This window comes from Oenanthe melanoleuca, chromosome 2 (genome assembly GCF_029582105.1).
Source record: "Oenanthe melanoleuca isolate GR-GAL-2019-014 chromosome 2, OMel1.0, whole genome shotgun sequence".
Lineage (NCBI taxonomy): Eukaryota > Metazoa > Chordata > Aves > Passeriformes > Muscicapidae > Oenanthe > Oenanthe melanoleuca.
Window position 1 is genome coordinate 50,462,977 of NC_079335.1, and position 9,992 is coordinate 50,472,968.

Consider the following 9,992-nt stretch of genomic DNA (forward strand, 5'->3'; position numbering starts at 1 on the left):
AGTTCCCTTTTTGTAGGTTCTGCTCAGAGGATGTGATCTTTTTTGCCTAACAGACAATCCAAACCTAAGGATATATTCCCTATGTGCAGTTTAAACAGATATAAACAGGAGGTTTTTACATTAAAAAAGAAACGACATGCACATTATAAATACTAGTGAGTGAAAATAGTCTTTGTGCACAAACCTCAGAGTGAATAAAGGTGGGAAGCAGCCTCATTTATTTGACTTTTTCCAGCTATCTCTGAATTTCATCCTTAGTTTGAAATACTGGGAATACACTGTTGGTCCTTACAAGGAAGTGTGTTGAACTCTGAAGTTCAATTCAGCTTTGCCTTCAAGGTCTCCCTGGAAATTCTTGATTTCTTCCTGTATCTTTTAACTGTCTCAGTAGATTTCAAAGACAAGTAGATGGATGTCATCCCACATCATCACAAATTGCTGTTGGCAAAACACAAACTAGCAGCAGTACCTGAGTTTGATGCACAGAGAGATTTGGGTCAATGCTATTTAACAAAAACCCATTGACCATCAAACTGGCAGCAAATTGCTCCTTTTAGTGAATTTTCAGCATCTTTTGCCTAATTTTTTGAGTTATGAGCCCTAGAGCTAGGACTAGTTTCTCCTTGCAGCTGCTCCATGGCTGTTATGACTGTAGTCTAGATGCACAGGTTTTGTTCTTTGGCTGGTCCTGGCATTTCTCAGGAATGTGGATTGAAAAGGAAACTGGTGGGCATTCACTCAATGAGCTTAGCTTTTCCCAAGTGAGGTGATGCTCTGGAAGATGTACTCAAAGGAAGCGTGGGTTTGCTGCTGAAAAAAACCACCCACAAATAAGTTTAGACTCTGCAGGTGCCTTGGGTTATTTGTGGATTACCCTGACCACACAAATTACACTTTGTACAAATTCCACTTAGCACACTTTGTACAAAGCTAGACACAGCTGTTTAGGGAATTGTGATCTTGAAGGAGGCAGGTTTGTGCTTGGGGCAGCGCTGACACAATGCTTCCACCCTCCTGCAGGTCTCTGCTCTGCTTCCCTCTCCCCTGTTGGTTTCTGGCCAAGTCAAGTGCCCTTCTTACCACCAAATGCCTTCTGGGTTCTGCAGCCATGGCATATTAATGACTCCTAAACTTGCATGCAGCACCTGTTGGTGACTTTTCCTTAATCTGAGCTTCTGAGTTGCTTAGTTACATAACTTCATTCTATATTCCTGCTGCAAATATGAAATCTAGTTCATATATTTATCTATTTAGATGTGCATGTGAGTGTATATGCATACAGAGTAGCAATAACTTTGTGTTTTCTAACTTGCCCAGAGCTGCTTACAAGCAAATTCACACCCACATAGTGTGGCCTACTAGTGTCTTATCCCTAAATCTCTATCTTACTTGCATATCATAGGATTTATACATTGTACTATTAAAAATGCAGATAAGCATTACCTAACTACCAACCTAAGAGCTTTACAAACATTTTGCTTTTATGGCTGGCAAGGGTGTAGATCGTGGAGGTCACACAAGAGTCCTGGACTGGGAGTCAGACTCATCTCAGGAGAGAAGATTGTGGAAGGACCATCCACACAGACCCACAGACAGATGAGAGAGCAGGTGCTGCATCCTCTGCTTGCCAGGGCAAAGCAATTGCCACAGGCTTCTGCTGAACCATTCAGCATGAGAGGGGGAATGTTGGAAATCAGGGAAGGTGTTGTCAGAACTATAGGGCTTTGGTTAAGTTTGAGTCTCCCATCCAGCATCACTGTTGAAGAGAAACAAGGGAGAAAGGTGAGGAAAAGAGTTGTCATGAAACTTGAGCAATGTAAGTGTAAGCAACAAAAAATAACAGTAATTTTTTTGGTTGTGAAAGATTTCCTAAGCAGAAACGCTCCCTTGAAATCAAATGAAGGGAAAAAAAATACAGCTTTATTCCTCTCATAGTAATTTGGTTTTTCCTAGCTCCAATCAAGGTTTACAGAGGATAACAGATATCTTTCTCTGCTGAGTAGAAATGTTTGATTTGTTTATTGCTATGTCCACTTCTGAAACTGTGCTAGGATTGTAAAAGGTTGGTTTGTTTGCTTCCTTCCTTTCTAAGCCTTTTTCTGCTAGTGGCTTATCTTTTATTTTTGATTATTAGTTTCCCTGTGATAACACTGGTAACATGATCTGAATGAGTAGTAACATCAGAAGACTTCTTCCTTGCTGACATGAAATCTTCACTTTAAAAAAAAATAATCAATTAAAACAGTTCTTTCCAACCTACTTGCTTTCTTTTTCTTTTCTGTCTGTTCTGTCCAGAACCAAACTGTCTTATTAACTACCCCCTGGGGACTCTAACCCTGCCTGCCTCACTGCTGTAAGTCCTTTCTACCTTGTTTTCAGAGCTTTCCAAAGGCGGTCACTCTTGAGCATGTGGGTTAACAGAGGGAAATAAATGACCACAACTCCAGAGGTACCAGCACCTGATATCCCTGTGAGGTCCTTTATGTGTGACAGTCAGGAAGAGCCCAGGATAGGGGCTCATCTGCTGTGTCCTGCAGCAGCACAGGCTGTGAAGAGGTCAGAGGTCACACTGCAGTCAAAATTTGTGCTCTTGGGGTCTTTTGCTAAGCTTTTAAAAATTGGCAAAATTTAAGATCAACACAAAGGTGTGCAAAAATGTTGGAGAGGGATTCAGATTGATGACAAACATTTTTTTCTTTTCTTTTACTTTTTTTTGACAAATGCACAGCACTGTGCAGGGCTTCTGGCTGCCCCAGAACACCTTCCCTCCAGCTCTGGCTGCAGCAGCAGGTGCAGAGGGCTGGGAAGGGGGCATCAGCACCAGCCTGTGGCTAAAGGCTAAAGTCACCTTTGCTCATTAAGCAGTTCTGGACCCAGTTCTGTCCAGTGGCTGTGGTTGCCACAGTAGAGGGACATAAGCAGACATAAGCTGTGGCCATCCATTCTGCCTCAGAGAAAAGAGAAAACTGTTTTCTTTCTATATTAATATAGGCATTGCCATGGTGGCTGACAGCCTGTTTTAGGAAATAGCTAGAAACTGAAGCTGAAATAATCTTTCCCATGTTCAGTGTTCAGGCTAAGAAGTGCTGCCTGTCCACCCACACCCCTGAGCAACTACCAAACTAAATTACCCACAGGTTATTTATTTTTTAAAAAACATTTTGAGCTATGACAGCTACATGAAGCAAGTGAGGAGGGGTTTTCACAAAGCATTCTGCAGAGTTTCCTTGTCATGGCTGGATTTCCACGCTGCAGGTGGGGGTGACTCAGCAGCCAGCACTTTATAAGATTATGCTGCCAGTCACTTTTGGCCCTGGAGCAACATCCATCCCCAGCCCAGCCTTGTGTGGTGCTGGGCAGGTGTACATGACAGATAAGATGAGCTTAACCCTGCTGTTTGGTAAAAGCTGACCAGCATCTGTGGACATGCTGGAGAGAGGCTTTTGAACTGGGAGGCAGCAGTGGAAATAAATTTTGTTATTGCTGTGCTAACTCTGATTTACTGCTCTGAAACTGGGATAAAGCAGCCAGGAGCAATAAAGATATCATTTTTAAGCCTCCTTTTTGAAAGAGGCTAAGACAAAACCCGCAAATCTCATAGCCTCAATTCACTGTGCTGCGCTGCCCGTGACTGTTGCTGCGCAGATGGATTTCTCTTAACAAATCTGAGTCTAGTGGCAGCTTGCACACACCATATGCTGCCCCAGGCACAATGGGATAAGGTGAAGTAAGGACACACAGTCAATCTTTTTGTTAGCACCAATTTATACCTCAGCCTTACTGCTGTTTTGGCAAGGGTTGTGAAGGTTATGGCACAGAGATGGGGCAGGGGGTGAGGACGCAGAGAGGAAGGGGTGCAGGCTGGGGTGCTCTGGGAGTGCCAAGGGCAGCTGGTCACAACTCCTCCTCAAGCACTGGTGTGCAGCTGTAGATCACCCCACTGGCTGCATGCCGCCCACAAGCACCTGGGTTGACCCTTCACTGAGGCTTCCCCGAGTCCAACAATGCTCTCTCTCCAAAACAGGTGTCACCAGCTCCATTTCTCATACCTCACCTCTATGTCTTCAAAATTGGTCTTTCTGTCCTATGGCATTCATGTTTGGTCTTCACTGCAATTGAGAAGTTCAATGTTGTATCACCTTGTTTGTTCACTGTCAATCACATCATGTTACCTACTCCAATATTCTCCACCCTTGGTCACTATTCTCCTCCATGTGAAGCAGGGTGCTGAATCCTGGCCTCCCTGCTGCCTTGGTATCCCTGAGCCTTATCAAGCCAGAGCTTTTCCTTTGCATTGTATCTCTTTTTTTCTCTCTCTTCATTTATCACCAGTTTGTATTCTGATTTGTTTTTTATCAAATTCCCCTGTACATTCCAGTGACTGCTGCTTGGCGTACACATTGCTAGAGGTTGGCAAACTGCTCTGATTTGCTTTTATAAATTGCAAAGTATGCAGTGAAATTCAGAAGTTTGGCTTTGGCCCTATGAGGCAGACTTGCTTTCACAGTCACTCATCTTGATGTAGGGAACATTCAGAGCAAGGCAGCTGCACTTTGAGCAAAGTCCATGAATATTAGAGGCATTACCAACTTAGTGCCAGGTTGAAAAATCACAACTGCAGATTGTTTCTAATTGCAAAGGCAAGCTAACCAAGCCAGAATAAGTAGAAACTTGGTGAAGGAATAAAATTTCCAATTTTTTCCGTTTCTGTATGTTGCCTTTAACATACAGTACCTCTGAATCCTGTAATTCAGGCTTCAGCAGCTGGCAGTTAGAAGTGGTGCTGCAGAAAATAAAATCTGTATGTAAGCCTCATCTTTACCCCAGCTGGAGATCATAACCACCCATGTAGTCATTATTCTGTGCTAAGAAGTCTCCTGCATGTCCGTCTGAATTCTGAAGGAGAAAAAAAGGAGACGGGGGTTGATTTTTCACCCCTCTTGCAAATACCAAACCTGGCCCTTTTATGCCAGGTCAACACTTAAAGTGTTGAATAGTGGATTTTCCTGAATTATTATGCGAATGTAATTTTCAGCCCGTCTCCTTCTAGCAGGAGGAGCAATAGCAATCAGAAGTTTGTCAGCTACTCCAGCTCACCCTCTTTCTTTCCCTGTCTCCTTACCTGTTCCATGAACCATGGGCACACATGCAGACACCTGGATCCCACACACAGCCAGGTGCTCTCTGCTTGCTTTTGCCCCGCGCCGTGATGCTTAGCTTTAGTTCTGTGGTTTTGTCCCCTAATTCCTCGCGTGGTCCCCCATGCCGGTCACTAACGCTGTTTTGCTCTCTTGGCTGCCAAGGAACTGCCTTGTTCTGCACTAGCCCCGTCCCTCCAGCCCTGCTTCTCCCGGCCAGAGAGACCAGCGAAGCGGCGCCCACCGTCACGATGGGCCTCACATTCCCCTACTGCCTCACAGTCACAGTCCACCGGAGAGCTGACGCCCTCGGAGGAGCGAGGAAGCACGGAGCTGCTGGCAGACAGCCCCAGCCAGGGAGGGGAGCCGGCCTGACCCCGCACGGGAGCAGGGCTGGCCACCGCTCGCCCCCGCCAGGTCGCCCGCCAGCCGTCTCTGCCACCAAGGAGAGGTCCACGAATGTTCTCAGACACAGCTGCTGAATGTCCGACCTGCGAAACAGAGGTGTTTCTAGAATGAAACAGTTTATGTGCCTGGAATAACTTAATTTTTTTCATAGCTGAGAAAACTATTTTTGTCTCCATCTTTTCTACATACAATATATTAACAAAAAACGAACAAAAAAAAAATAAAAGGGTTAAAATGATATAAAGTAAGATTTAAAATAAAATGTAAATTAAGTTTTAAGGGAATTTGAATACGTGCTCGCGCTCTCTCCAAATACTGACTGCCTTTTGGTTATATTTGCACTGTTACGTTTTCAGTTTTGGTTTTGGGTATTTTGGGTTGGTTTTTTTTTAAATTTCATGTAAAACTAGGGTCTTAAGTTAATTTTATTCTATTTTAATGTCAGTGTTATCGGTTTTTAAAGGTAAGGTTCTTAAAGATGCTTCAACTCTCTGAAGCGATACCTTTTAAGTAGTGAAGAAAGCCATTAAGCTCGTTCACTAGACTTGTAATTAATTGAGATGGAGGGGAATACAGGTAAACACAAGTAAATGTGTAAAAAAAAAGAAAAGAATGCCTCAGAAAGTCTTACAGAGTTAGCTGTAAAATACACCTACAATACTTGACTTGCATGCCTCTGGGTCCTCGCACTTTAGTGCATGTACATACTGCTACTGTACCATCACATAAATGTGAGTCAATCTGTTTCACTGTAATATTGTTGTGAATTTACCTGTACTGTACTTTTATTGTTGGTATTCTTGCACTGAGTATACAAAAAAAGAGTTTTTAAATTATTGTTAGCAGTTCAACTGGCTATGTACAGTGTTTACTGAGAACTTCCTTCGTTTTGGAAAAACCATGGAAATCTCTGGGCATACTAAATTGTAACTGGTCTTGTTTAAGAGTCTGTTGGAGACCATGTGAAGTGGAAATAAAACCCTCAGTATTTACAAGCTGCTCGAGTGCTTCGTAATGTTTTTTTTATGATGATACTTCCCAGGTTCATTTAACTGGGGGAAACAAAAACCCCCAAACTCTTCTTTTATTCATAAGGGAAGAAAAAAGCTTCCTTATATGAAATAAATCACAGCAAATCTAAAAATTATGCTGTGCTCCACGTACTCCTGTGAACACTGGATCAAACCGTGGGAAAGTTTCTGAATTTCCTCCCTGAACTCCACAGAGCATCTACTCACACAGATTGTACCACTTATCTTCTCAGATTCTCTGAGGTCCTATGGCTTGTTGTTTTCTCACTCATGGGACTGAAAACCAGCCAGCTAAATGGAACACCAGAAATATGACATGTCCACTATTAATCTAAGCTTATATACCATCTACATTACACACAGAGACCAATAAACAGGGCTTTTGTAAAGGTTAACAATGAGAAGTAAATGCAGCCAAGAATTCACACATCTGAGAGGTGGAAACCTCTCAAGCTACTTTGCCTAGGACCATCTGTTTGGCCACATGGTTTCTCTGGAGCCCCAGAACTGCTCTGACTAGTTATCCCATTGCTGAACTGGCTCATTCATGTTCTGTTTCCTTAGCTGAGGTTTTCTGAGGCTCATTTGTTGAGGAGCACCATCTGGGCTCCCTAGAAGCCTTCCTGGTTAGCTCTGTCAAGAAATAAGCCCTTCACATCCTGTCCTGCTGTGTCACAGCCAGCTTTCTAGGAAGTTTAATTCAGCTGTTGGATAAGAACAAAGTCCCTATCTCCCAAATCACAGTCAATTTAGATCTGATTTCTCCTGTGTCAGGTCAGGCTGTGGCTATTGACCCGGGGTCAAAATGTGCAGCTGTGGGTCATCATTACAAAAATGGCCATTTGCTAAAAGGACAGTGACAGAACAGTTCTGGTCTCTGATGGTCTCTGGTGCCACAGTCAGAGCAAGGGGTGTCCAGTGCCAGTGGGGAGCAGCAATAGTCATGTTAGGGATAGCTGCCTTCCCAGCTGTCTCAAAGCCTCACTGATAGTCTTTTTCATGAGTTAAGTATAATCCCCAAATGTGAATGCCTAAAATGGTCCATGGTGGCCACCATGTTTGCTTGAAAATCTTCCTCCTGCAACACATTACTAAATTGCTGCACTAATTTTGGTTTGGGAGTGGAAGGAGGAGCACGTGCAAGAAGTATTTTGAAGGTGAACCTCAAGAGTCACGATGATTATTGAGCCACAACTGAAAAATCCTTGTTTGTTTTCAAAAATTGCCAGTAGTAGCTTTGCAGGGACAAGGGGGAGGTTGCTGCTTCCTTAAAAGATATTTCTCCTTGACAAAGCAATTGGAAGTTGCAAATGAGCAAACAGTGTTGACAACCAGCGAGTAAAAATGATGTTCTGTTTCTTGTAGCTGTAATTTTTGTTTGTTTGTTTGTTTTTCGGGGTTTTTTTTTAATGATGCACCAGAAAATCCAGGGAACTAATCTGTTACTTTGATGGCAGGAGATGGTATTTGCCTTTCAAGTCAAGGATATACCAGTTTGCAGAAATAGCTGCTGGCCATCCTGAAGATCTGTGAGGATAAGCAGCTGCCTGTGGCTTGACAGGTAAAGTGCTTCTGGAACAGCAGGAATCACTGAAACAAAAGCAAGAGAGCAAGAAATGGCAAGAAGGAGAAGGTTAAGCACAAATAGAAATTCTGTAGGCAATCTTAAAAATAATTGCATTAATTAAACATAATCTTCTTTATAGTCTAATTAGTGAATACAGTGACATTGAGAAATATCCCATGTTTCCATTGGCTCTTTGGAAACAGAAGGGCTTTTCTCTTCCAGTATAGCTGCTGGTGGGTTTAGGACATTCCTACCCACCTTCACATTATTCTATCATGCTCCATTATTACTTACATAAATCATAAAACAAATGACAAGTCTCTAGTCCATCTGAAATCCTTTTAAAATCTTCTGAGAGAAAATGAAAAGCCTTTTTAGAAAGTCTGCAGCTCAGTGTCTGTGAGGTATCTGAATTATTACCACATGAATAATCAGGGCAGGAGAAGCCTCACAGATTAGCACACAAGTTAGTGTAAGGGGATGTGAATATGTGTCACAGCTTTGTTTGGTAAGGCTGGATTTCACCCAGGGGTTTGTGGTGCCAGAGACAATGGCCTTGGGATATCATTGTTCCTGCAATACAGAGGGGACTGGGAGCAGGACTGTGGCATCCCTCCCAGTCCACACAGCTTTTCAGGTGGCTGCAGCACCCCAGGGTGATGGGGTGTTCCTCGTGTCACAACACTGACGTGTCCATGTGGGCAGCACAAGAGGAGAAGTCCCCTTTTCTCCCACTTTACTTCTTGCCTCTTCACAGTGCCCATGGTAGCTGCCCCCACTTTGCAGGCCAGGGAGACATGGATCTATTCCAGTGGCAATGGTGCATGGCCTCTTAACTCACCAAGCCAAGCTCACAAGGAAATACCCAAAATAGAACAACCTGGCAACACCAACCTGTGCTGTGCCTGGAAAACAACCAGGCTTCAACCATCCTTCCCCATTGCCCTTTTCCCCCCACATGCCCTCAGATGGACACACACAGAGGGAATCTCCATGACCATACAGTAGCCCAAGGCATGCATTTTCGCCTGATCCCTTCCTTTCCTGAGTATCTGAACCACCAAGCTCCTCCATGGTATGAGGTATCCTCATTTCTTGCTCAGTTCCTGCTCCCCAGTTTTGGCTTTGTTACATGTAAATCATGGCAACCTGTTGAAGTATTATTAAGCTGCTGAGTACATATAATTTGCATACAAAATGACAGCTAATGTCTTCAGTCTCCACACAGCCCAGTCTGCTTTGCAGAGAGGCTTAATAGCTTTGAGCAAAGTCTGCTTCCCTTCCCTGTTATCATCCTCTTATCCATCATGTGGGAGTATGAGACATGGTGCCTTCAGGTTTGGGTGAGAGGTGTTACTGCCTTGCTATAGATATCTCTAGAATAAAAGACTAGCATCTGTTGCTGAAAACCATATTTTATTCCCTATCAGAGCAGATTTAGGACTTCTCTCATTATTCAATCTTCTTGTTCTGGCATACATACACTTTCTGGAGCACAGTCTTGTCACTGTCTGAAAAAAAAAAAAATGTGTGAAATCCTGAGAGCACTTGGTGATTTGGGCAGGATTTCACCAATGAGGGAGGGATCAGTGGGCTGCTCAGCAAAGCCAGTGCAGACTCTCATTGTGAGGCTGGCCTGAGGAAAGGTGATGCTCCATATTGAGCAATGGTTTGGAAGCAAATCTGGGGCTGCACAGGCCCAAAGTAGCTCCTCAGAAGTCCCTGGTTTGGCAGCCAAGTCCCTGATTTGACAGGCATCAGTTGCAGGTTAGAGCAGCAGGAGGAAAAGAGATGGGTGGCAGAATATTTCCTTTCTGGGGACAGGGCAGGGGAGCCCAGGATGGTAGA

The 9,992-nt window shown here is 43.7% G+C and overlaps 1 protein-coding gene across 7 annotated transcripts in view; it reads left to right on the forward strand.

Annotated features, from left to right (window-relative positions):
- Nucleotides 1-6,541, forward strand: part of MTCL1 (microtubule crosslinking factor 1) — a 102,453-nt gene extending 95,912 nt beyond the window's left edge. For 6 of the 7 annotated variants that reach the window (XM_056483655.1, XM_056483660.1, XM_056483661.1 and 3 more), the window contains one exon: nt 5,304-6,541. In XM_056483655.1, the coding sequence (XP_056339630.1) occupies nt 5,304-5,513 (210 nt within the window). In that variant the 3' untranslated portion in view covers nt 5,514-6,541. Of the gene's footprint in view, nt 1-2,295; nt 2,354-5,303 lie in introns of all 7 variants that reach the window. The other variant, XM_056483662.1, reaches the window with a different exon arrangement.
- The last annotated feature ends 3,451 nt before the right edge of the window (nt 6,542-9,992 follow it).